Genomic DNA, 27,881 nt, shown 5'->3' on the forward strand with positions numbered 1-27,881 from the left:
TGTCAATTTACTCTTGGCAGAAAGCCAAGGTCTGCTTGACCTAAAAACTACTCACTCCGATTGGTTAACGACCAGCACTCAACTCTGTTATCTAGGAATGCTAGTAAGTTTGGGGTGTGGTGTGTTAGGAGAAGGAGTGCTGTGTATGGTTAAGAGAGAGAGAGAGAGAGAGAGAGAGAGGGAAAGAAAGGATTTATTTTACTTTGTTTTGTATGCAGAAACTCTGCTGGTTTCTTTTTCCTTTTAATAAATCCTGTAAATAGTTATTGAGTCTAGCTGACTAGTCATTTCCACCTCAACTAGCTTCTTCGCTGTGCAGGAAAACTCTGCTACGTTTGGGCTAAAGCCATTAGAGCTATGCCTGACACTTCAAAGTTCCAAGAGAGATACCATCAAAATCACTGCAAATAATTGTCAATCTCCTCATCCTTTTTTATATTATGATTTTTAAAAATGTATTTCTATTAAAGATTTCTTAGTTTACAAAATATGTGCAATGTCTCTTATTTCAAGTTGTGTTTTGTACAGATTAGTTCCATTTGTTGTGAGACATTAGTCTCCTCATTAATTTTAAACGCTTTTAGTTGCATATATCTGGAGGATTTCTCATTAATACAAGCACATTTCTGCAAAGCAAAAATTGGCCAAAATCCATCCAAAAAACATGATTATCCTCAAATACAAGTTACAGCTGAAGTCAGAGTAGATGACTGAGAGCCAGGATTAAGGAACATCAGAAACAACATTAAAGGACAGCAGGAGCTCTGAGTCTCTGCAATTCACAGCAAAACTTGGGCAGGCTCCTATTGGTCTCATCTCACACACCGGGCTGGTATGAAACTGCAGAAATAAAGAACAGGAGTGTTTCAAAGTTAAGCCAACATCATGGTGTGGGGACATCAGCATTACAGAGCTCGTAGGAACCCAAAGGCCATCTAGTCCAGCCTCCCAAGGAAAGCCACCATCCCTCATCATGTCAGATCAGACATGAGATATGCCAGGAGCATCACCAAAATGGGCCTGCAGAGGGCAGCTTGAGCAAGTGAGCCAAGCTGCACACTTTGGGGGAATACCGGAAGCACACAAAGCAGTCCTACCAGAAGGAAAACTCCCTTCCAGAACCCCTTCCAAGATCTCTCATTCAGATCCAGCATAGAACCCATTTGTCAGGTAGAGGGGATCCTCTGTGGAGCTCAGATGAAGAGACAGAATGAGTCACAAGAGCGATTTTCAGCTCAGTGAACACTGCAGATTATGTCACTCTTGGAAACCCCAAGGGGGGTAACAGCTTTTCTCCATTTGAGGATGTTCCCCACGGAGTCTTCTACAAGAGCCCCACTTTGCCCCCACCTGCACCCCTACTTACCCCTGGTGGAGCTGTCGGGCCCCTGGTCACTTGCTGCAAAAGGGAGGAAACACAGGAGTCAGGATCCCGGGGAGGGAGATCCCACCCCCCCAGCCCCCCTCAGCCCTTCTCCTCCCTTTGCACAGGCAGCCCAGAGGCAAGGGGGCTCAAGGACAGCACTGGAGGGAGAAGCAGGTGCTGGAAGGCAAAGAGAGATGGGCACAGCCTGGCATGGAGGCAGCGGGGGACTAGAGCGAGGGTGTGTGCAATCTGGGTAGGAAGGGGACAGAAAGGCAGAAGGGTGGTGGGGGGAGAGAGAGAAAGGGAGCAGTGGTACCAAATCCGGAGGGGAGGGTTCCTGACATCCACAGACTTGAGCCACCCCACCAATTCTTTAGCTTCAGGTTCCAGTAAATTAAACCGCCAGAGACCCCTCTCTCCCCGCACCCTCGGCTCTTCCTCCTGCTCCTTCCTGGAGCCCCTCCCTCAGCCGACAGTCTCTCTGCAGCCTTTTCCTGGCCCTGAGGGACCCCTTGCTGTCCCCAGACAGGCTGAGCAGACAGGCTTAAGCTTTCCATCAGGGTTTTGGGCTTAAGGACTAGGCCACCACCAGGTTTGGTTTGGTCTGTTTGTAACGTGTTCCTGCTCCATATTGGGGGGAAATACGTCAGACAGAGAGAAGGGAGGAGTCACTCACTTGGGGTTTCTTCGTAGGCTGATTTCCCTGTGAAGACAAAAGCAGAAGGTCAGAGCTGGAAGGGACCTCCAGAGGCCACCCAGACCTATTTCAACCATTTGGCTCTCAGATGCTGAAACCTTCCCAGCAGATGCTCCTCTTGTCTCTTCCAAACACCTCCAAGGAAGGGGAGCCCCAGAAGGGGAGCATTTCAAGGAACTCATTTTACAAAGAAGTAGAAAAAAATGAGGAAATTAAATTTAAAAAATCAACATGGGAACCAGGCAGTGGACAAATTCCAAAGGGTAGAAGGAAACATTATCCAGTCCCTTCACTTACCGGTACTTATTCCTTTTCAGATTATTACTTCACTCCCAACAGACTCTTAATCCTTAAATTTGCCCGGGGGGGGGGGGGATAATGAACAGTGCAAATCTAGGCAAGTCTGCTCAGAAGAAAGTCTATTCAGTTCAATACAGCGTCCTCCCAGATCAATATTTATTTATTCATTTAATGAAGATGGCAGGGTGGTTCACAACATAAAAATACAAAATGAGAACACAAAATACATAATAAAGCAAAAACAAAGCAGTAACTCTGCTCCCACAAACACATTTAAAAGGCCAAAGGCCTGGTTAGAGAGAAAGGTTTTTATCTGGCACCTAAAAATTTGTAAGGAAGGCTCCCTGCTAAGTGAGTACAGGACTGAAGGTTTAGGATGGATTAAAACGTCAGGTAGATGTTGATTTTGCAGAGTCCTGAGCACAGCGGAATGATGAGGAGTACGTGCCACATACTTTACATTATTTTATTTACACTTCAAAGCTGGTAGATTACAGAAAAGCATCTTGCTTCTCCGAGAGCAGAGAAAGCATTCTCTCTCCTCTGAAACACGGAGAGAACTGAGAAAAACAGGAAACCAGTGTACGTCACATCCAGTCTCCTTTCCCGTGGGAAAACCCAACAGCACAGACTGTGGAATATAAACACCTGTCTCGTGACAAGCACTTCACTGCACAGTGAAGAGAGCAGAAACCAACATCCTCCCCCTTTCTGTGAACATCACTGGGCAGCGTGTTCGTACAATATCAGTACAAACCCAACTTCTGCACATAGGTACAGTGTTGATCCCTTGATACAATCTTGGACAATACATCAGCAGGAATTTCATTACCTGGCATATAGGACACCGTTACAAGTCCCTTCTGAATACATTCCCTAGCATGTTGGAACTTCAATTGCAAGTGTTTCGTGCTTTGCTTACAACCTTCAGAATTCAGCAAAGCCAAACATGCTTTGTTGTCCTGGTAAACCTGGATTGGACATTTGACAGGAATTTTCATGTCTTTGCACAATTGTAACAACCATTCACAATCTTTAAGTGAATAAGACCGTGCATTCAGTTCAGCTTCACAAGTACTTAAGCTAACTGTTGTTTGCTTCCTGCATGACCAATCAAATAGACCCTGATTGTACATGTAGCAAACTACTTTTCCTGTCTGTAGTGTCACTTCCAAAACTTGCATCTGCAAATATTTCAAGACCACCAGACTTCTGATTGTTAAATCTCAGTCTATAATGCATAGTGCCTTTCAAATAGCGCGCTATGCGTTTCAGAGCTTTCCAATCCTTAACAGTAGGATTGTTGACTTGTCTGCTTAGCAAATTACAGCTAACAGCAATGTCTGGTCTTGAACATCTGGCAATGAAGTTTAGCTTGCCTAGCACACTTCTGTACAGTGTAGTGTCAGAAAATGCTTCTTCAGTGTCATCTACCTGATAACCTGTTGTCATCGGTGTGTCTATAGGGTTAGCATCCATCAGGTTTAGTTTGCCTAACACATCAGCAATTTTCCGTGACTGGTGTACTAGAATGTTACCATCTTGATCTCTCTCTATTTCCAGAGATAGGTAGTTGCTTACCTCACCAAGATCTTTCATGTCAAAGTGCTCTTTCAGTTGAGCTAGGGCGTTATTGTACATTGTGACATCTTTCCAAAAGAATAAAATATCATCAACATAAAACAAACAATACAGTTTCTTTTGCCCCTCCTCTTTGACAAATACACATGGATCAGCTTTCCCTTGCTTAAAACCTAGAGAAAACAATACTTCAGTGAGTTTTGTGTGCCAACACCATGCACTTTGTTTGAGACCATAAAGGGACTTCTTCAGAGCACAAACAAATCCCTGTTTTACCTGTACGCCATCAGGTGGAAGCATATAAAGTGATTCACCTAGAGATCCGTACAGAAAAGCTGTATTCACATCATGGTGACTAATGTGTAGATTCTCCTCTGCAGCTAGCTTGAGCATAAGCCTAATGCTCTCATACCTCATGGTGGGTGAGTAGGTCTCGTGATAGTCTTCACCTGGTACCTGTGCAAAACCTCTGGCTACCAATCTGGCTTTGTGTCTGACTATCTTGCCATTTTGATCAGTCTTCGCTTTGAAGACCCATTTGCTTCAAAGCAGTTTCATTCCTGGAACTATTGGAACAAGCTCCCATGTTCTGTTCCTTTCTAAGGAATCAAGCTCAGCCTTCATGGCATTTAACCATGGCTCAGCTTCCTTTGAATCCAAATCCTGGATTTCTTGGAAACTTGAAGGTTCAAATACCTTCTTGGAGCTTTTAACAGCTGTTACTGCTATCTTAGCAAACTCATCAGCAAATCTCTTTGGAGGTCTGCCTTTTGTGGCTCTTTGTGACCTGCGAATTAGCCGTAGGTCTTCAACACTCTCCTCTTCCTTCTTAGGAGAAAAATGACCTATTGTGAACAATGGTTCTTCCAATTCTTGATCAGAGCTTTCAGAGGGTCGCATAGAGGCTTTCACACTCTTGAAATCCTCTGAATCACCCGATTCAGTTTCAGACTCAGAATCAGAACCTTCATCAGTGGGTGTGGGTTGTTGTGGCTGCTTTTGATTATCCTCAGTCTCATCACTGTCATCAGGATAACATTGGAAAATTCCCACATTCTCCCCCCACTTGGCATTGTACTATACACTTCTTGTGAGCTTAATTGTCTTAGAGTCAGTCATCATTATTCTGTAAGAAACTTTCTGATAACCTAGAAAGATACCATGCAATCCACGCTTGTCTAACTTGGAGCTTTGTGGTGTGTGAACCCACATGTCAGAACCAAAAATTCTCATGTGTTTGATGTATGGCTTTTTGCCAAACATCTTCTCATACGGGGTACAACCAATCGCTGAAGATAACCTGCAATTATAACTGTAAGTGAAACACGAGAGAGCTTCGGCCCAATAACTCTCTGGAAGATTTGCATCATGCAGCAAGGTTTTTAACCCTTGAAGCAATGTTTGATTTGCCCTCTCGCAAAGTCCATTCTGCCATGGCGAGCGAGGACTAGACAAATCGTGTTGAATTCCTTTCTCAGTCAGAAAAGCTTCAAACTGCTGAGAAGTGAATTCTCCCCCGCGATCACTGAAAAAAGTCTTTATCTTCTTACCATGCACATTTTCCAACCAAGCACAGAATTCCTTGAACCTTGGAAAAGCCTCTGATTTCTGCTTAAGATTGTACACATAAATATACCTGGAAAATGCATCAATAAGAACCATGAAGTACCTGTTTCCACCCAAAGAGGGCGCTAGTGGTCCAACCAAATCAGCATGAACAATTTGGTATGGTTCTGTAGCTTGCCTACTAGACACCTTACCTTTCGCAGCCATTTTTACCTTGTTTGCTGCGCATGCCTTGCACTTCATGTGGTACCTGCAGGGTTTAATAGTCATACCTTCAACCAAGGCAGGCATCTTAGATACTGCCTCAAAATGCAAATGACCAAATTTCCTGTGAAAATCATGAATACATTCTGCATGCAAACTTTTGTTAGAACTTGCAATGCAACAAGTTTCATCCTGCACATCATCATCAAAATACAAAACATACAAACGATCAACATATTCAGCATGCAATACATAATCATTTTTCTTTGTGATGATGCACGTTTTGTTCTTAAAGGAAACGTCAATTTTCCCCTCATTCAGCTGTCCAACGCTGAGCAGATTATGTTTGGCATCTGGTACATAAAGTACATCTTTTATCGATAAGTCCAAACTGTGAAGAACAACAGTTCCGTAGCCTTTACTGGGGATTGTGTGGTCATCCGCCTGGTGAATCGCACCTTCCTGCAGTGTAAAAGACACAAACAATCGCTTATCGTTGCACATGTGGTGGGTCGCTGCTGAATCAACAACGAAGAAAGATCTAGACGTCTTCTGGACCTTTGCAACGTTTGGAGTGAAGCGTGAGACCATTGCCTTGTGCTGTGTTGTCCTGGACACCGGACCTTTGCCTTTGTTCTGGCCTCTTCCACGCGATGAGCTTTCGCTGCGCTGCTCTGTCTTGGCCCTGGGATATTTGCATTCCCTCTTCATATGGCCTAGACGTCCACACAAGTAGCATTTCACTGCCTTCAAAGCTTTGGCGCCATCTGGTGGTTCCACTGCACTCTGGGATGACGTCTGTGAAGACTCCCCCTTACCCATGCAGCTATCACCCTGGCGGTCTGCTTTATTCTGAATCATGGCAGTATCACAGGCTACTGTGAGCTGAGCAATTGGATCAGCAATCTGAGTGGTAACAGATTCCCCACTTGCATCAGCCAGCCTTCTGCAGCTAGCCATCATGACTCTGGCATTAGCCTTCTGCGTCATCTATGCTGCCTTAAATCAAGCTGCTTTATACAAGCTGCGTCTGTGTACAGCTGCAGCTGCTCCATTCCAAAAGCAAGTTCAGAAGTACTTTCGATTTCCAGCCTCTGCCTGTGAGCCTGTGCCACTCTGCTTAACTGCAGCTGCTTCAAACCTCATTCCAAAGGCAATTTTAAAAATGCACTTTCGGTTTTCCAGCGTCCCAAGCCTTTGCCTTAGAGCCTGGCAAACGGCTTTTTAAAAGTTCAAAGTCCAGCCATAAAGCCATTAACTAGAAGCTGGCAGGCTGCCCGTAGCAGTAGCACGTACCTCATCAATCATCTTGACGCGCAGAGCGATCCGTCCCTCTGTTCCTCTGCATTCCGATCCTTTGCCGGCACTCCGAAGTCCATCCGTCAGATTGATTGCGTTTTTCTGGGCCCGGAACCAAAAATGTTGATTTGTCAGAGTCCTGAGCACAGCGGAATGATGAGGAGTACGTGCCACATACTTTACATTATTTTATTTACACTTCAAAGCTGGTAGATTACAGAAAAGCATCTTGCTTCTCCGAGAGCAGAGAAAGCATTCTCTCTCCTCTGAAGCACGGAGAGAACTGAGAAAAACAGGAAACCAGTGTATGTCACATCCAGTCTCCTTTCCCGTGGGAAAGCCCAACAGCACAGACTGTGGAATGTAAACACCTGTCTCGTGACAAGCACTTCGCTGCACAGTGAAGAGAGCAGAAACCAACAGTGGAAAGTGAACTTCCTGAGCACAGAGTGAGCGCAAAGCAATGACCAACAGGACTTTTGGTTCATGTTCAAAGGGTGTTTCATGGGGAGGGGTCTCTGTAGGGATACAAGGGGTAGTTTCCAGGAAGCTCCACCAGCACATTCCCAGTTGGAGGCCAAGACAGAAGGACACAGGAGAGGCAGCAAACGTATCCAGGGTTTACTTACTGCGGATGAAGAAGATGATGATCCCAAAGATCCCAGAGACCAGCAGGATAGCAGCCACAACACCCACAATGAGCCCCAGGTTACCTATAAGGAGGCAAGAGACATTTTTATTGAGACTGGTGGCAGCAGCTCCCCAAGGCCTCAAGCAGGAGATTTGAGTGGAGGTGCTGAGCTATGAGCCCGGGAGGATTTTACATGTGAAAGCAGGCCCTCTCTCTCCTGACAGGCCAAGGTCCTCTCTGTAGTGGCCCCAATACAACGGAGTTTCCCCCCCCACCAGAGTCCAGCATTAGAGGTCTTTAAAATAATCAATTCATTTACGGAAGACAGTTGACAGGCACATCTGTTTCATCACAGACTCCAGACTTAAAAGCAGGTCTCCTCCTGCTCAGGCGCTTCAGCCTTCTCTGTCCTGACCCTGAGAGGCAGGGATTCCCTTCCCTCTGAGACCCCCCAGAGCCCAGCATTACAGGCCTTCAAGGAAGACATACCGTATTTTTCGCACCATAGGACGTACTTTTTCCCTCCTAAAAAGCAAGGGAAAATGTGTGTGCGTCCTATGGAATGAATGCAGGGGGGAGGCAGGCGGGAAAAGCCCCAAGAGCCTCACACAAGCTTCGTGCGCTCTTGCAGGCTTTTCCCCAGGAGGGAGAAGGGACTGACTGGCCGCATAGTCCCTTCTCCCTCCTCGGGGAAAAGCCCCCAAGAGCGGCACGCTCTTTAAAGGCTGCACGGCTCCTGCGGGCTTTTCTACAAGGTGGGGAAAGCTCCCCACCTCCCAGAAACTCCCAGGGGAAGCCGCACAGCCCCTTTCAAGAGCGCGCGGCTTCTGCGGGAGGTGGGGGAAGCGGCAGCAGATTCCCTCCTCCCGGGCTCCCTTTGAAGTGGAGATGTGGGAGGGGAGCAGCTTACACTCGTGTAAGCAGCTCCTCTCCCACTTTCCTGCTTCAAAGCAACTACGGAGGAGGGAAGGAAGGGGACCATGGATCCTCCGCTGCTCGCGGCTGCAGCGGATTCCTCCTCCTCCGTGATTGCTTTGAAGCAGGAAAGTGGAAGGGGAGCAGCTTACACTCGTGGAGGGAATCCACTGCAGTTGCGAGCAGAGGATCCATGGCTCCGCTTCCTTCCCTCGAAGCAGGTGCGGGGGTGCAGGGTGGAAAGAGGGCAGGAAATAGATGCCGGGCAGGAAGACACAACCACACTTTGACCCCCGGAAAGTCCATCTTAGCCTCCCCAGATTTCCACTGAGGCGGCCAGGCTAATCTCGATGGCCATAAGTCAGGCTCAGCATTATTAACTGGACTTAGATAAGCCATGGTTCCCCTTCCTACCCTCCTCTGAGGCTCAATTTAAAGCAGCAAAGCGGACAGGAGCCGCCCGCTTTGCTCCTTTAAATAGTTTAGTGCAACATTTGATTCAGAATATTTTTTCCCGTATTTTCCTCCTCTAAAAACTAGGTGCGCCCTATGGAGCGAAAAAGACGGTAAACCCTTAGGAAGAAGCATCTTGTGTAGGGTTGCTATACGTCCGGTTTTTCCTGGACACGTCCTCTTCTTCAGACTTAAAATGTCTGTCCAGACAGATTCTTAAAATGAGGCAACATGTCCAGGTTTTTTTGTTTGTGTAGAAATTCTGAATTCGGTAGCGCTAGTGAGTGAGCCCTGGTCCCCTCTCCCCTGCCTGGGTGAGTCTTTGGCTCAAGGGCCGCTTCCATAATCCTCGTTTGCCTGCCTGTGAGAAGGGGAGTCTGGGGTGTGGGTGGGAATGTGTTGTGCATGCATGCGCTCCTGCTGGGGAAAAGGGAGTCTTGCTCTTAGACATTCTGCTTTGGTTCCTGCAGGCGCAGCTTTCCTGGCGCTGTGAGACGAGCATTGTTATTAAAAAACCCTTCTTCCTCTTCCCAGCGGTGTGCGGGTGTTTGGGCTGAGTGGAGATGAGTATCAGTTTTTCTAGCCGGGCCTGAGTGTGAGGAGGAGCGAGTGAGAATCTTTTTCACTGTGAAGTACAGTCAGTCCGGGGCTCCCTCTTTTAACTGAAGTTGCAGGGAGTGTAAGTAAGTCAGCCATGTGGAGGAGGTCGTTTGATTTTGGAGAAATAACACATCTGGCCACATTCTGTGACATCACAACTGCTTGGACTTAAGGCAAAAAGTGATGGCCAGTTTTTACCTCCAATTTGAGTTTAAGGCCTATGAGACACTTGCCAGAAAAGGCTGATTCCGATTCCGATTCAGCTGCTTCCCTCCAGAGACACAGACAGGATCCAACTGGGGTTCCCCATCTGAGGAGTTGGGTGGAAATCCCCCTCCCAGAGCCCACCCCTTCCCCTTCTTGTCTGTCTGTCTGTCTGTCTGTCTCTCACCAGGCTCCTTCTCCCAGGCCACGTCCAGAGGCTTCTCCAGGCTGTCATGCTCCACGCGGCACCGGAAGCGCTCCCTCTCCTCGGGGTCGATCCGGACACTGAGCAAGAGATAGTAGGTCCCGTCCGAATTGGGGGCAACCAATCCTTGGAGGGTGCCCTCCTGCCAGACCTCCCCGTCCTTCACCCATTTGGCATCAATGTCCTTGGGGTAGAAGCCGTGGACTTGGCAAACGAGGGTCTCCAAGCCGTCATAGTCTGCCTTCCTGGTCACCTTCACCACCGGAGCCTCTGCAAAAAGGGCCGCATTGGGGTTAACAGAGAGACATCCACAACGGGAGCCTGAAGGAATCCTGTATTTTTTAAGAGCAGATGAGCAGGGACCCAAGGGGCAACCTAGTCAGAATCTCGCATCTGCAGAAATTAAAAATAACTGTGAATAAATGGGATTTCCTCAACCTGCCTTGGCATCTTCACCAATCTGTCTCTAAGGTGGAACTGTTTTCAGAGGTTTTATCCTCTGTTTGCCAAAGCAGACTCCTTTGGGAGGAAAGACTGGCTACAAATTAAATTGTCATCTTGCAAAGCTCCAACACTACTCAAACATGACAACTTGTGGTTCCAAGATTGTCCCAGGGAGCTGCCTCTAGGCTGAGGGGCAAATTTCACCAGGTCCCCAATAGCGGGATTCATTCTGATCCTTCGAAGTTGCAAGTCATGAACTGATCCTGATTTCTCTCTTGAGGGGGAAGAAATGCTGGACTCACTGCTCTCTGTTCTCCGGGACTTTTCCGCTCCATAGTTAGTGAACAAAGCCAAGAGCCCTGGGAAAGACAGAGCTCCTTTCTGGTTCTCCCGCCTGCCCTGAAACGGTCCCTGGAGGTTGGAAAGGGCCCATCTCCCTTCTCCATCCACGGCAGCCTCCCCTAGAGTAGAAATGGCAGACCAGGAGGCCCAGTAAGCCAGCAACTTGCGCACATTTAACTTGTGCACATACAGCTTTATGCACTTGCCAAAAATATTCTAAAAACCAAAAAGAGGAGGCGGGCATCTGGGAAAGAAGGACTTTGGCAAACCCAATCGACCATGAATCCAATGTGTTTTGACTATACAGTGGTGCCCCGCAAGACGAATGCCTCGCAAGACGAAAAACCCGCTAGACGAAAGGGTTTTCCGTTTTTTGAGGCGCTTCGCTAAACGAATTTCCCTATGGGCTTGCTTCGCAGGACGAAAGCCCATAGGGAAATCTCCGGGGACAGCGGGGAACCGCTGTCCCGGGGCGATTTTAAAATGCTGGCAGGCGGCAGCGCTGCCGTCCCCCAGCATTTTAAAAGCCCCCGGGACAGCGGATGAATTCAACCGCTGTCCCGGGGCGATTTTAAAATGCTGGCAGGCGGCCCGCCAGCATTTTAAAAGCCCCCGGGATAGCGGATGAATTCACCCGCTGTCCCGGGGCGATTTTAAAATGCTGGCAGGCGGCAGCGCCGCCGCCCCCCAGCATTTTAAAAGCCCCCGGGACAGCGGATGAATTCTCCGCTGTCCCGGGAAGGCAGGCGGGGGGAAGCAAAGACTCCCCCCCCCCCGCCGGCCTTCAGAAGAGGTCCGGGGACAGACTGTCCCCGGACCTGGTCTGAAGGCGGTTTCCATAGGAACGCATTGATTGATTTTCAATGCATTCCTATGGGAAACCGTGCTTCGCAAGACGAAAAACTCGCAAGACGAAAAGACTTGCGGAACGAATTATTTTCGTCTTTCGAGGCACCACTGTACACAATTTTGGCTTTAGGCAAGATTTGCAGAATGTAACCCTTGTTCAAAAACTGGCTCCCTGGGTAGCTGTTGTCTGAAGGGCCGGTCCAGGATCCCACCCACTTTGCAATGCCTGGACTGGTTAACTTGGGTCTAGGAGGGATGTGACTCTGCTGGGGGGAGCAGGAGGGAAGGAAGGTCAAGCCCTTTCCCCACAGAAACCCAAAATAAGACCTCCCCACCCCACCCACCTGTCCTCAGCCGAACTTCCATCCCAAAGAGGATGACTCCCAGCCTCCTTTGCACGTTGTCACCCTTGAAAACACTTCCATGTGGCTTTTTGGGGTGAAATCCTCAACCTCAACGAATACGCTCAGTGTCTCTGGGGTGAATTATCACCAGGCCCCATAGATGAAATTGCTCAGATCTCTCTAAGCATGGCCAATACGTATGTGTCAGTCCGCAAAAAGGGAGGGTGCTAGAATTATTTCATTTTCAATTAATGTTAGTATCATCAAAGCTAATAAAGAGAGACAGGAAGAAAGCCAGTCCAAACACTTGATCATGTGACTGGCCCCTGTGCCAGATTCTTGAAGGCAGAAGAGGGGACTGTACCATTTCAAGGCACGGGGCTGGGGAAGATTAAACTTCTGAATGTTCCCCATGGGAAAAAGTAAAATTCCTCACAAATAAAAGAAATAAGAAGGTAGAAGAGGGAATTTTCATACTCTCTCACTATGTGCAGGTTTTCTGCTTCTAGGCCACGAGTGGCTAACCTACAGACTTAGTGAGGGGGCTGCATCCATATCTCATGGGCGCCCCACACATTTTCTATTTTTAAAAAGGTTAATTAATTTTGTTTTAGAGACTTTCCCCATAAGTATGTACCCAAGTGTAAAGGCAAAAGGTTTTTGTATCCCACCTCAAATCTGTCCATGTTTTTACCTAAAATGCATTTTGCTTTCCTGGCCCCTTCCCTGCTGTTTCTTTGTGCCCCCTCCCCCCATTTGTCTTTTGCCATCCCTTATCCTAGCCAAAGGGGCATAAGGGGTGTTTTTAAGCATCTCTCCCCCCCAATCATACTCTGAAGTGATCCCTTTTCTCCTCCCAGAGCCCCAAACTTCTTTCTGCCTCCCCCACCAAAAAAAAGTGTTTGGTCCAGAAAGGAAGACTGTTGGGGGGGGAGGGGAGCTTGTAGGGAAACTGCCCCACTGAGCCCCCGTCCCCCCACTGCCCCCCTCACCTGTCCTCAGCAGAGTCTCCTTCCCGTACTCCAGGTATCTCTGCAGCAACTCAATGCATTCCTCCTCCAGGTAGGCTTTCGTGTGCTGGGTCCCGGCCAAGTCAGCATCCAACTTCCTCTTGGTCGCTTGGGCCCCTGTATCAGCTGCCGTCCAGGTGAGGGTCTCCTTGTCAAAGGTAATGAAGTCTCTCCCATCATAGCCGAACTGCAAATACCCTCCTTTGCGCCCGTCTGGGCTCAGTTCACAGCCGTACATGAACTGAAGGGTGTGGATCCCTGGAAGGACCAGAAGAGGCCCAGGAGGTCAAGGGGGGTCAGCGCAGCCCATCCCCCATTAGCAAAAGAGTCCAGGAAAAAGGATTTATTTCCCTCAGACTCAGGGAAGAGGCAGCAGTCAGAGGGGAGAAAAATCAACCAGCATTGTATCTTTCTGAAGGCTCATCCGCAGAACACGTTCACTGAGGGAAACACTACAAGCCCCCCTTTAATTGCCCCCCTCTCTCTCATTGCCTCACACTTTCTCCCCCCCCCCATTCCTAGTGGATTCTCCCAACTCCCTGGAGGTGGGGGAGGGGTGGGGTTTCCCTTCCTGCCCAAGAGGAGCATCCCTTGCAGGGCCGGAGGTCACAGTCTGTCCCTCTTTCTCCCCAGCTCTGCTCCTCTGGATCTTGCCCCTTTTGGAGAGAAGCCTCAGCTGCCGCCCCCCCGTCGTCGTCCCCAGAAAGAGGAAAGGGGCAACATGGAAGGGGGACACCCACACATTGGGGGCCCTTTCAAGAGAGCAGGTCTCCTCTTCCCCTCCATCTTTCTCCCCCCAGCTTCTCCATATCAAGGACCTTTTCCCTAAAGGAGGAAAGTCATGGAAGGGCCTTTGGAAAAAGGAGTTTCCTCATGGCCTGGGAGGGAAAGGGAAGCTGCAAGGGGGGTTTGCCCCACTTCAAAATGCCCCCCCCCCCTTCTCAGCAGAAGCCAGGCTGCCCTTGTCAAAGATGGTGGGTCCCTGCATCCTCCTGCCCACCCCAGGGGGCTACCGCCAAATCTTCAAAACAACAACAACATTAAAACAATCATTTTGAAGTCCCATAATCCTTAAATTGGAGAGATCATTTTGATTCTCCTATTACGTATTACAGTGGACCCTCCAGATACGAGCTTAATTCATTCCGGGGGTCCATCTGCAACACGAAAAGTGCCACTTCTGCCAGCATCTCAGCCAAAGGCAGCCTGGGGAGCCGGACATTCAGACAGAGCAGTTCCAGGGCCACTTTCCTCATGGCTCACTTTTCAGAGATGGCATTTGGACTGGATTCATCATCAGAGATTTGGGATGGTATCTAATGCTACTCCTCCTAACCCAGAAGTAAGTGTTCTGGTTTGCAAACATTCCTTGGAAGCCGAACATCCAATGTGGATTCCAATTGAGTACAGGAAGCCATGCCTTGGTTTTCGAATGGTTCCGGGAGTTGAATGGGAGTCGAATCAACTGACTTTATTGGAAGGCAGCTCAAAGATTCAATACATCCCATTTATTGCTGTGGAAAGAGGTGCCATGGATAAATTTTGACCTCTGTTACTTCAGTCACAACTGGTTGAAATGGAAATATAGATTATTCTGCTCTCATTCAGACCACATAACTGGAGGATGTTCTTATATATGCTAATGCTTGTGACTTTTAAATCTGCTCTTCAATTTCAGTGTCTGAAGCATTGATCTGGTGTTTTCACTTGGCAGGTGGCATCACCCGGCACCCGCTGAGACCCCAGACCCCTGGCAGGGCCCACGGGTGCTGAGGACCCCAGCCCTGTCTCCTCTAGGCCAGCCAGCAGGGTCAGCAGACAGCCATTTTGATTTCCCACAACAAAACCATAGAGAGAAGCTACGTCAGGCACCCCAAGACAGGATGGGAAATGGCAATGGTTGCTCCTTGCCATGTACAGAGTTCTGCTGTTCTCTGTGTTTCCGGGGAGCCTGAGGGAGCTCAGCAATGGAGGAGAGGCTGTCCCAGAAGACACCAGGTTGCTCTCACTTCTGATTTAGGCTTCCCCTTTCATCTCAGGAGCCCTTGGCTTACAGCTGAATTGAGTTTGAGTATAGAATGTCTTGCATTACAGAAGCCTCTCTCAACAGAAATCCTGCTTTTCTGGGCTGGATTCAGCTAACACAGCTAGTCTAAAAACCAAGTCTTACCTACACAACTGGGACTTTCTTCCCATCTCCTTCCCCACAAATCAGCTGGGGGGTGGGGTGGGGCTGGTAGAAGCCCCAGAAAGGTGTGCAGGGGGAGGAGAAGGGAAATTGCTCCCTCTGGGAAGTAGAATGATTGTAACAGAGCTACTTTGGAGTCCTCCCTCTAGAACTACTCAACATAATAATGATGGCTGACTGGGAACAGTTATGGACCACAGGTATGAAGTTTACGGCATGTAATGCCTTAAGAGAGAATATTATGAAAATGATATACAGGTGGTACATGACACCAGTCAAGCTTGCAAAAATCTATCACTTGCCTGATAATAAATGTTGGAAATGTAAGGAAACTGAAGGTACATTCTTTCACCTTTGGTGGACATGCCCAAGGATTAAGACTTTCGGGGAGATGATCTATAATGATATGAAAAAGGTATATAAATATACCTTCTTGAAGAAACCAGAGGCCTTTCTCCTGGGCATGGTCGGCCAATTGGTGCCAAAGAAGGACAGAACTTTCTTTATGTATGCCACAACAGCAGCAAGAATACTCATCGCAAAGTATTGGAAGACACAAGATTTACCCACTCTGGAAGAATGGCAGATGAAGGTGGTGGACTATATGGAATTGGCGGAAATGACTGGCAGAATCCGAGACCAGGGAGAAGAGTCGGTGGAAGAAGATTGGAAGAAATTTAAAGACTATTTACAGAAATACTGCAAAATTAATGAATGTTAGAATGATGTCAGAATGAAGTTAAGTGGTTTTAGCAGCAATGTTATAAAGGTGTATGTAAAAATGGATTGTTAACAGGTGAAAATCCAAAGTTATAATATATTAAGTTAAGGGATTAAGACAAAAACAAAGAGGGAAAGAAATTGCTGAATTAACCAATAGAACTGGAATACAAAAAAGGGAGGTGTGAGGAGGTCAGGGAAGTAAGGAAATGAAATGTAAGGCATGGAAAGACTGATGTGTTTTTTAAGTGTTTTTTATCTTTTTTCTGTATTTTGTATTTTTTTTCTTTTCTATTTCTTTTTCTCCCCCTCCCTTTTATTTATGTAATCTTTTCTTTGAAACCTTAATAAATATCATTTAAAAAAAATAGAACTACTCAAAAATGAAGAAGTCTCTTTTCCAAGACCATGTCCCAAGGTGATATAGTTCTTTTTATGCACTCAAACAATGGTTTGTGGTTGACCTATGCAAACAACAAACCAAACCACAAACCCCACCAGCTGGTCTGGATATGGAGCTTTTGCTTGGAGGGAAGTTGCTTTGTCTCATTGCTTCTTCAGCATAAATTGCTTTCTCCCTCATTTTATAAATGAAGCTCACTCCCCTCCCGTTTCCTCAAAATGTTAAGTGGGATCAATCACAATACGCCTACCAGAAAAACAGGCAGATGCAGACCCACAGCAGGACCAGAACTCAAGGCTTGCTTGTCTCAGCCTCAGGATCCCACCCTTCTCTTCCCCTCCCAGAGGAAAATGAACTAGACAGATTTCCACCTCAGAAGGCCTAAGCCAAGCCTAGCATGGAAGGAAGCGCAGGCAAGGGAGACATTTCCTGGTAGGATGTGCAGGTCCAGAGAGGGTCATACTGGGGGGGGGGGTCTCTGCCCTCCAATTCTCGTTCTCTGTCTCTCACCCCACACCATCCCAGCCCCCATTAAGACCTTCATGAAGGGAAGGGGAGATGCCTCTGCCCTGGTGGAGACCCCCACCCTCCATTTCCTTTCCTTCCAGCAGCCCCCTCCCTGCAATTCTGGCCCTTGGAGGAAACATTGTGGTGGTGGGGGTGTGTGATTCTGTTTCTCTCCTGCCTTCCACTCACCTCCGCTCTGGTTGTAGTGATTCTGCAGATTCTGCAGACTCACCCTGAATGACAGCTCAGCGCCCTGAGCGCCCTGAGTCTGCTTGTTCCAGTACTGAGGATCCTCCTTTTCCACCTTCCTCATCCAGGGGACGCGAGGCAGCGCCTCCTTGGTGTCACTGTCGTACTGAATAATTTGCTGGTCATCCACGTATCCCACAGCAATGAACTGGGGCAGCCCCTGGCCAGGCTCAGACACGGCTGTGTGGAAGTAGCGCAGGGAGTGAGAAGTGGAGCCTGGAAAGGAAGAGAAAAGGGGGCAGAGAGTTAGGGGTCCTGCAGATGAAGGCAGCAGCTTAATCCTGCTGTATTGCAGGCAGCAGCCCTAAATCAGGAGATCCAAAGCTCAGCAGGGTTTGGGGGAGTTTGTTAGACCTGCCCTTAAACATGGAGGAGGCAGAGCAGAAGGAGCCTAAGAACAGAGTTGGAAGAGGTAAAGATAGGATATAAATACAAGTAAACAACAATAGCCCATGGAGCAGAGGGCGAGAAAAAGCTCTGCCAGGCAGCACTAAATCTCTGCATGTCTCTGCTGAGGCTCCGTGTGAAGGAGAGAGAGGCCAGCCCCTCCCTTTTGCCAAGGGGGCAGGAATTGCCCCCCACTTGCAAGCACCAAGCTGATAAGAGCTTCCCCAACATGGTCTGAAGGCTCAGGATGCAGGCACCGAATGGAAGCTAAGCAGGCTCAGGGCTGGGAAGTAGATGGAGGGGAGACCAGACGAGGCAAAATCCATATATGGGAGAAGAGGAAGCTGCCTCCTCCCGGGTCAGAACACTGGTCCAGGGAGCTCAGAGTTGTCTGCCCTGACTGGGATGGCTCATATCTGCAGGAATGGGCCTAGTTCAGCCACTCCCTTGGAGCCGCCCCACCATCTGACCTTCTGGAGCCATGCCCTGAACAGCTCTGACCTGGGTCTTGCTTCCTGGGCTCTGGGAGGCTTTGGAAAGATCTCCTGGGAACTCAGGAGAGCCCCACAAGATCCTGTGAGAACCTGCCAGAGTCTCTTATGCAAGGCAGAGAGCTTCAAAGCTCTTTCGGTACTGGGAATACCTTGCACAAAAAGAGCTCTCTGCCTTCTGCATATATAATTGGTATGGTTCCAGCATACAGCTGAAATCCTTCAAGCGAAATGCATTCCAGTTGCTGGTTTCCTGCACTTTCCACCAGTTTTCCAGGGAGATGTAAAGTTAATTGGCCTGCAATTTCCAGGATCCTTCCTGGATCCCCTTTTGAGAATCGGTGTTTCAATGGTTCAGTGTTGAAATCTTTCAATGGTCTGAGCTGCCACCTACAGAGCGGGTTCCCACAGGAATAGCAGGGGCAGGAGGGCAAATGCAACTTTGGGGTCATGTGTCTTAACATGTGGCCCCACATCCCCTTTCCCCACACTTGCCCATTCACAAGATGAAACACAGGAAGTGGGGCAAAGCGTGGCAAAGGAAGAACCTTATCCGCAAAAGGGCTCATTTCCCCACAGGCTGTACCAGCTCTGGCCACCAGGGGGCCTAATGAGTCTCCACAGCAGATCCCCATCAGAAGCAATTAACTTTTGTGGACGTCCATCAGCAGATTTTGCTGTTTCTGCTCACTCCCCACACTCCTTCACCCTCTTCCCAAGTCACAGTGAATGTGTACCAAGCAAGGGGGCTGTGTGCCTCCGTTGCGCATGAGGAAAGAGCCAAGGCCCCATGGGACTTCTCTAGGGACACCGCTGTACAGGGTACAGGATGAGTCCCACAGAGATGGCCCCCCAAGACAGCTGCAGCCCCTTAATTCCCTCCCTGGGCTACTTTGGGAGGAAGGTGGGGATATAAACTCAATTTTAAAAGATGACTCTGTCAGTACCAAGAAAGGCCTCACAGATTTGGGCGTAAAGATGAGGCCTTCCTTCCAACACCCGTCCCATTCTCTGCCTAGATATTATCCGAGACCCACAGAAACAGCTCACAAAGACTTGGGGAGGGAGGGAGCTGATCATAGGCCTTCAGCATCATACCTGGGGCTTCTGCCACCATCAAAACACCCCCCTCTGACGGAAAAGCTGAGTCGAGTTCAGCGAGAGATGGGGCATTTCCCTGGCGGAAGGTAAAGGGGCACAGTGCTAAAAGGGGAAGAGGAGGCTATTCCTGTTTTGCCTCAGGTAGCAGAAATGGGACGTATTATTATTATTATTATTATTATTATTATTATTATTATTATTTATTGAATGGATATACCTCCCTATCTTCTTTTTCTTCTAAAGCTCACCAAAACCGGATTCCAATGAAGATATTAAAGAAAATACTGAAGAGAAGAAGAAGAGTTTGGATTTGATATCCCGCCTTTCACTCCCTTTAAGGCACGGGTGTCAAACACAAGGCCCGCGGGCCGAATCCGGCCCGCCAGACCTCGTCATGTGGCCCGTGTAGCCGCCGCCGGCCGCCAGCCTTCACCTTTTATTCTCGCTTTATTTTTATTTTTTGACACAAGAAAGCCGCCTCTTCAGCGCATGCGCGGCAGCCTACAAGCCAGAGAACGTCTGCCCTCTAGCGGCGCCGCCCGTTCTACACAGGAAACCTCCACTTTACATGCATTCAGGGAACCTCCACTTGTTTTTATATTGAGTGCATGCCATCCTGTGATGTGACAGATCCAACGGCTGCCTGAACCCTTCTCTCCTGTACTGTAAGTCCTACAGATACAACCGGCCCTTTGAGGGTGACCAAACTGCTGATGCGGCCCCTGATGAATTTGAGTTTCACACCCCTGCTTTAAGGAGTCTCAAAGCGGCTAACATTCTCCTTTCCCTTCCTCCCCCACAACAAACACTCTGTGAGGCGAGTGGGGCTGAGAGACTTCAGAGAAGTGTGACTGGCCCAAGGTCACCCAGCAGCTGCAGGTGGAGGAGCGGAGACGCGAACCCGGTTCCCCAGATTACGAGACTTAACCACTACACCACACTGGGTCTCCAATACTGCCCTATACCCAGAGGTCTCAGGGCGGCTCACAGAACAAAATCAAAATATACCAAAACCACAAAATATGAAATAATAAAAAAGCCGATCCCCCCCCCCCAAAAAACTTTTAAAAGGATGTCAATCAAAGCCCAACCAAAGCCCTGGTTAAAAGGGAATGTTTTTGCCTGACTTAGTCCAACAGGTGTATAATGAAGGTGCCAGGCAAACTTCCCAGGGGAGAGCCTTCCAGACAGGGAGCCACTGCAGAGAAGGCCCTGTTCTCGCACTGCTGCCACCCTCCGCCCTCCAGAGGAGGCGGCACAGGAAGGAGAGCCTCAGAAGATGATCTCGGGGTCCGGGTAGGTTCATATAGAAAGAGGTGGTCCTTGAGGACCCTGTGAAAATTGTGTTGAATGCACTTTGGACAACTTTACCCTCAAGGAGGAAGAAGCCCGCTTGGGTTTGGCCAGTGACTCATCTCAAAACAACTAGGAAACTAAAATAAAAATCATAGACAGGACTCTGGGGGTCCAACCCCCCTGCAATGCTGGCATCTCGACTGCAGCATCCATGGCAGATGGCCATACAACCTCTGCTAACAAATCTCCAAGGAAGTAGAATCTACCACCTGCTGAGGGAGATCCACTGTGGAAAACAAAGTTCAAGGAAGCGAAAACCTGCAAGATGAGTTTGCTTGAATTACATACGCCGTGATGGTCGGTTTGGTTTCCTTTCAGGCCAGATCAAATGGGACCCACTTCTAAGACCCTCCCCTCCCAGGGCAGGGGCTCCCCCCAGTTCAAACCACAAGAGCTCAGAGCAAGGCTGCCTCTGGTTGTGGCATCTGGATAAACAACACAGGCAGTTCTGCTCAGTGGAGACAAAGAGCCACAAAATGAGTCACACGTGAGACCCCAAAGTGAGGAGGAATCTGAAGGAACCAGGGGTTTCCACCACCCTTTGCCCAGCCCTGTAGCACAGTGAGGGGGCAGCCCTCCATATGGAGAGGGTTCAAGAGAAAAATAACAGGTCTTACTCTTCAGTTCTTAAAGCTTTTAAGTTATTGTGAGAATTCTATTGCAACAAGCAACTTTTAAACTAAATATAGTATTATATTCATACCATTTTCCATTAGAGAACCACAAAAGCTATTTACAATAAAGATTCAACTAGGTAGCCGTGTTGGTCTGACACAGTCGAAATAATTTTTTAAAAAACTGTCCAGTAGCACCAACTAAGTTTGCTCTGGGTATAAGCTTTCGTGTGCATTTACACTTCTTCAGATACAGTGTACGAAACGGGCTGTACAGAAACGGCACAGAGGAGCCCCCTGCATAATTTACAAAATCTACATTTTTGACAGGCAACAGGAAGGGGTTTTTGTGGGGGGGGGGGGAGTCACAATTGTAAAGCAGGAGAGCCTGATTATGAATGTGCCTGTGAAAGGGAACTCTTGAGCAAAACAACATTGGGAATTGCGGGTGGGGACCCCTTATTCAGATGTGTCCCTCCCCCCGCAATGAAGTGTTGCCGGAGACCCCCCCCTTCATTCACACCCACACGTAATACACAAGCACCATACTCACACATGCACACGTCCCCCCTCCCTGACCCCGGAGATGTCCCTTTAGAGGGTCATGTTGAACTTAAAACAGTGCTCCCAACGCTCTATCAGCATGTGAAATGTCCCACAAGAGGAGACAAGACACTGGATAAAGTTTATTCGAATGTAAATCACGGCTATAGGGCTTTACAGTTGCCACATTTGGGCCAGTCCGACCATATGTCTCTGTTCCTGGTACCAGCATATATCCCACTCAGGAAACGGGCTCCCACAATATCAAGGACTGTTAAAATCTGGCCTGAAGGTGCTATTCACCATCTGCAGGACTGTTTTGAGAGAACCAATTGGGATATTTTCGATCGTTCAGACCTGGAGGAGCACACGGCGGCAGTTCTGTGCTATATCAATCACTGCACAGACACTGTCACAGTAAATAAATCCATCCGGTTTTACCCCAATCAGAAACCCTGGATGAATAGAGAGGTCCAGTGCCTGTTGCGGGAAAGAAACAGGGCTTTCAGGTCGGGCGAGGTGCAGCTTTACAGTGTGGCAAGAGCAAACTTGAAGAGGGGTATTCGACGGGCAAAACTGGTCTATAGGCAGAGGATTGAGGATAACTTAAGGAGTAACAACACAAGACAGATGTGGCAGGGGATTCAGCATATTACTAACTACAAACCTAACCTTGGTGCTGTCGACGGTGACCCTTTGCTGGCGGAGGAGCTTAACCTCTTCTTTGCTCGCTTCGAGAGGGAGCCACCTGAGACGTCGGTATTACAGCCACCACCCCATAGGGGCCCCTCATTCACTGTAGAGGAGCATGAGGTGAGACAGGTATTGAGGATGGTGAATCCGAGGAAGGCTGCTGGACCTGATGGCATCACTGGAAAGGTGTTGAAGGGCTGTGCGGATCAGCTGGCGAGGGTCTTTACTAAGATCTTCAACAAGTCCTTACACCAGTCTATTGTCCCACCCTGCCTGAAGTCGTCAACTATTGTTCCTCTGCCTAAAAAACCCACTATCAGTAGTTTGAATGACTACAGACCAGTTGCACTGACTCCAATCATCATGAAGTGTTTTGAGAAACTGGTGCGCCGTCACATTATTTCCTGTCTTCCACCAATTTTTGACAACTACCAGTTTGCATACAGGGCAAATAGATCCACAGAAGACGCTATCACCACCACTCTCCATGCTGCTCTGTCCCATCTGGAGCAGCCGGGGAGTTATGTGAGGCTGCTGTTTGTGGATTTTAGCTCTGCTTTTAACACTATCCTCCCCCATAGACTGGTGTCCAAGCTAGAGGCGATTGGACTCTCCAACTCCACCTGTCTCTGGGTTTTGGATTTTTTGTCAGAACGTTCTCAGAGGGTTAGAGTAGGGTCACATATGTCCAAAGCCCTTAGCCTTAACACCGGCTCACCACAGGGTTGTGTGTTGAGTCCCCTGCTCTTTACTCTCTACACGTATGACTGTACAGCCATCTATTCCAGCAACAAAATCATCAAGTTTGCTGATGACACTACGGTGGTGGGGCTCATTTCAGGAGGGGATGAGTCCGCCTATCGGGACGAGGTGGAGCGGCTCTGTGTTTGGTGTGGAGAGAACAATCTGGCTCTTAATACAGCTAAGACCAAGGAATTGGTGGTGGATTACAGGACAAAAAAGGCGGTCATTCAGCCCTTGTATATCAACGGGGAACGGGTGGAGAGGGTGGCGGAATTCAGGTTTTTGGGAGTGACTATCGATCAGGGCATGACTTGGAGCGCAAATACCACTGCTCTGGTGAAGAAGGCTCAGCAGAGAATTTATTTCCTCAGACTTTTAAAGAAGAACAATCTGAGTGAGAAACTGCTGGTGTCCTTCTACCGAGGCTCCATAGAGAGCATTCTCACATACTGTATTTGTGCTTGGTTCTCCAGTTGTACAGCTAGGGAGAAGAAGGTGCTCCAGAAGGTCATAACCACAGCCCAAAGGATTATTGGTCATCCTCTCCCATCTTTGGAAGAACTGTACGGTTCCCGTTGTCTTAGGAAAGCAAACAACATCCTGCAGGATTCATCTCACCCGGGATACAGTCTGTTTGCACTACTGCCTTCTGGCAGGAGATATAGAAACATCAAGTCAAGGACAAATAGACTGAAAAATAGTTTCTATCCAAGAGCTGTGGCCTTTTTGAATGCTGTAACTCGATAGTGTGACCTGGAAGTTTGATGGGTGTGGGTGTGGGTGTGGCTGGAATGTGGTTTGTTTGGTTGTTGTTGCTGTTTTGCTTTTGTTGTTTTTTTAAGGGATGGCATCCAATTTCGTTGCACTGTGCAATGTTGCACTTGTGTAATGACAATAAAGAATCTATCTATCTATCTATCTATCTATCTATCTCCTAAAAATGCGTTCCGTAAATAAGGAAGCGCTAGCCTGACAGCTTTTCGTTGTAGTGCTCCGCATCGCCCTATCTTTAACATGAGTAGACCGGGCGACCGAACCCTGGGTTAGCCGCCTGCCGTCTCAACCAATCCGCATTAGCGAACAGCGCCCCTGGCAGTGGCTACGCTGGTACTGCAGCCGGTATTTTGCTGTTTCCCCTGTTTGACAGCTCGCTGATACAACGTTTCCGAATTCAATCAACCGTGACTGATCCAATCAAGGTCTTGCAACATTGTTTCCGAAAACTTGGGGTTGGTTTGAACTTCAAAGTCCTTTTCGTTTTATATTCACCAAAAATCAGCCGTACGTTGGATTTTCATTGGACCGCTTTTATTCTGCTCTAAATTACAAGGACTATCAAAGGGGGGTGACCTGGCTCCGACCAGCCATAATCCCCCAACCGAACGAGCACGTACACAGCGTCTCCTCCCAACTGATCTGTTTACCCTGAAGGTTTGCTTGATGGACGCAGACACCAGGCGGCCAAGGACACAATGGGCTGCATACGATGGTGAATTCTGCCCCGTCCAAGACAAAGGGACTGTGTCCGGATTCCCTCAGGGGGCAGGAAACTGCGCCCTTTTCCTTTGACTTTCAAATTGACTTACAGGGGAGGGGGAGAGGGACACTGACCAGGTGTTGAGATACTCAGGTTACCTGCCCAGTCCATCCCCTGACTCCTCCTGTTTTCTGACATAATCATGATGTAAATATGATGAAATTCTGAGGGTGTAGCTAAGGTGATTAGCAGTTAATAAAAGTAAGGGTCTCCTTTTGTTCGGGGCTTCCATCTTGCTTCACCTCATGGGCGGTGGGAGTCCTGTCGCGACAGTCTTTCCTTTGAATAAAGACTGAGCCTACTGGCTGCTGTTTTGCTCTGAATTGCTCTGGTTGGTGTCTTCATTTGTCCAAGAGAGCCCTCGGATTTTCCGGTAACAGAAGTCTGCTAGACGCGTCCAGCTCCCACCCCCAGGCTGGTCGCCAGAGTTTTTAGCTGAGTTTTCAGAGAGAAAAGGAAAGACCTGTACTCACTCACTCTCTCTCTCTCTCTCTCTCTCTCTCTCTCTCTCACACACACACACACACACACAAACCAGAGTCAACACGAAGCTGCGGGGCAGGACAGGCGAGTCCCTTTCCCCACCATTAAACCTGCCAACACCTTCAAGGGTGTTGACACATGAACAAAACTGTTCATGCCAACACATGAACATGTTGTTTGTTCATGTTTGTTCATGCCAACACATGTTTGTTCATGCCAACACATGAACAATGTTTGTTCATGCCAACACATGAACAAAACTGACTACATTCAGGAGGCTCACAGACAACTTTCCAATACCGCCTTTTACATAAAATTGGACTCAGACCCCACACAAGAATACAAAAAAGAACTGAATAAGATTGTTAAGGAGCTACCCCCACACATCCAAGAACAGATCCTCACAAACACACCAACAGACCTCGACCAGGAACTTTCTATCTTCTACCTAAAATACACAAACCAGGAAATCCAGGACGCCCCATCATTTCAGGTATTGGCACTATTACAGTGGGTGTCTCTGGTTATATGGACTCTGTTCTGAAACCATATGCCATCAGTGCTCCCAGCTATGTACGTGACACCACAGATTTTCTGAGGAAAATACAATCTTTAAATAATCTTCCTAACAATACTATACTAGCTACTATGGATGTGGAATCTCTGTATACCAACATCCCACACAACAATGGTTTACAAGCTATAAGGAACACCATTTCAGATAAAACCACAGCGGACTTTGCTACCAAACTCTGCCAATTTGTCCTTACCCACAACAACTTCAAATTCGGCGATGACCTGTTCCTTCAGATCAGCGGCACAGCAATGGGCACCCGCATGGCCCCACAGTATGCCAACATCTTCATGGCAGATTTAGAACAACGTTTCCTAAACTCCTACCCACTCAAACCTCTCTTGTACCTGCGATACATTGACGATATCTTTATCATCTGGACACATGGTCAACAGACCCTGGACACCTTCCACCAGAAATTCAATGATTTTCACCCCACAATCAACCTAACAATGAATCAATCTATGCAAGAAATACATTTTTTGGACACCATTATAAAAATACAGGATGGGCGCATAGACACCACCTTATACCGTAAACCAACTGACCGACAAACATATCTACATGCCTCTAGCTACCATCCCAAACATACCAAACAGTCCATTGTATATAGCCAGGCACTACGTTACAGTTCCAATTCCACAGACAGAGACTCTCACCTAAGAGATCTACAGCAAACCTTTTTAGAACTAAAATACCCAGCAGATGAAGTTAAACAACAGATCAACAGAGCCAGACTGATACCCAGAGAGAACTTGCTGCAAGACAGACCCAAAAAAGAAAATAACAGAACACCTCTAGTCATCACATACAGCTCCCAAGTTAAAACAGTACAACGCATCTTCAGAGATCTACAACCTCTCCTGGACAATGACAGTTCTCTTTCTCAAGCTCTGGGAGGAAGACCTTTCATTGCCTACAGACAGCCACCCAATCTTAAACAACTCCTAACCCACAATAATACTACAACCAGACCTAACACGGACACTGGCACCAGAGCCTGCAATAAACCCAGATGCCAACTTTGCTGCCACATACACCCGGACAACACCATTACTGGCCCCAACAACATCACACATACCATCTCGGGACTATTTAATTGCTCATCGTCTAACATTGTGTATGCCATTAAATGCCAACAGTGTCCTTCAGCTCTCTATATTGGACAAACAGGCCAAACCTTACGCCAAAGAATAAACGGACATAAATCTGACATCAGGAATCACAAGACAAAGAAACCAGTAGGAGAACACTTCAATCTCCCAGGACATTCTATGCAAGATCTCAAAGTAGCTGTTCTATTACAAAGGAATTTCAGAAATAGACTGGAAAGAGAAGCTGCTGAATTGCAACTTATTACCAAACTTAAAACCATGGAGAGACCTGGTCTGAACAAAGACATTCGATTCTTATCTCATTATACATGACAAAGCCATTTTTCACCTTCCCACCCCTTGCTTTTTCCTGTAAGAACTATTGCAGTCGTTAAGAGTCGTCAACAGGCTCATCACAGCTATCTGCCAATCACCCATTCCCACCACCCTTCTGAGTAATACCCCTCCCCACCTTCTCACTATATAGAAGGGTCTGGTGACTTCTGTTTCAGTGTATCTGAAGAAGTGTGCATGCACACGAAAGCTCATACCTAGAACTGACTTAGCTGGTCTTTAAGGTGCTACTGGAAGGAATTTTTTTATTTTGTTTTGACTATGGCAGACCAACACGGCTACCTATCTGTAACACCTTCAAGCTTCGTTTTGTTCTTTGCTTGAGCCCCGAGCCCAGGAGTGAAGCGGCCCCTGCCCCGGGCGGCATACAAAACAAGCAACAAGTTGGGGAAAGAGAGGTCTGGGGAGGGATCATTTTCTCCCCCCCCCCCGCCCCAGAGCCCAGTCCTCACCTGCGCAGTCCAGGAGCAGCAGCAGGTGGGCAGCCGCCCCCAGGATCAGGGGGGGCCAGCGGAGGAGGAGGAGGAGGACCCCCATCTCCCCCCAAACGATGCTCCTTTTCCTCCTCTCACTCCAGCGACGTCCTTCTCCCTCCAACTCTCTGAGACCCGCTCTCCGCCCCGCCCGCGGAACCAGCAGCAGCGAGAGCCGGGATTGGCCGAGGGGAAAATATTCCACCAATCGAAAATCTGCACACAGATGGCGGCACCGGTCGCCAGGCAAACCTTGAGGCGCAAGTTTGGGAGCGAGGCTGGAAAGGGAAAGAGAAAGTGATTGCAGCTCCTCGCTGGGAATCGCCACCTCCCTCCCTCCCTCCCTCTGCCCCCCCCGGC

At 48.2% G+C, this 27,881-nt stretch overlaps 2 protein-coding genes across 2 annotated transcripts in view; both read right to left on the reverse strand.

Moving 5' to 3' along the window:
• The window catches only part of LOC309337059 (major histocompatibility complex class I-related gene protein-like), a 135,903-nt gene that overhangs the window by 5,495 nt on the left and 102,527 nt on the right, over positions 1 to 27,881 (reverse strand). The window lies entirely within an intron of this gene.
• Positions 481 to 27,667, reverse strand: LOC309337066 (major histocompatibility complex class I-related gene protein-like). The gene is made up of 8 exons (XM_081853730.1): positions 27,501 to 27,667; positions 17,018 to 17,293; positions 12,993 to 13,268; positions 10,004 to 10,291; positions 7,643 to 7,726; positions 2,043 to 2,069; positions 1,367 to 1,399; positions 481 to 840 (listed from the first exon to the last, which is right to left on the reverse strand). Exons 1-8 carry the CDS (start codon positions 27,583 to 27,585, stop codon positions 818 to 820), a joined length of 1,092 nt encoding a protein of 363 aa, XP_081709856.1. The 5' UTR covers positions 27,586 to 27,667; the 3' UTR covers positions 481 to 817.

The sequence above is a fragment of the Podarcis erhardii genome (assembly GCF_964252035.2).
Source record: "Podarcis erhardii genome assembly, chromosome: 2".
NCBI classification, from domain to species: Eukaryota; Metazoa; Chordata; class Lepidosauria; order Squamata; family Lacertidae; genus Podarcis; species Podarcis erhardii.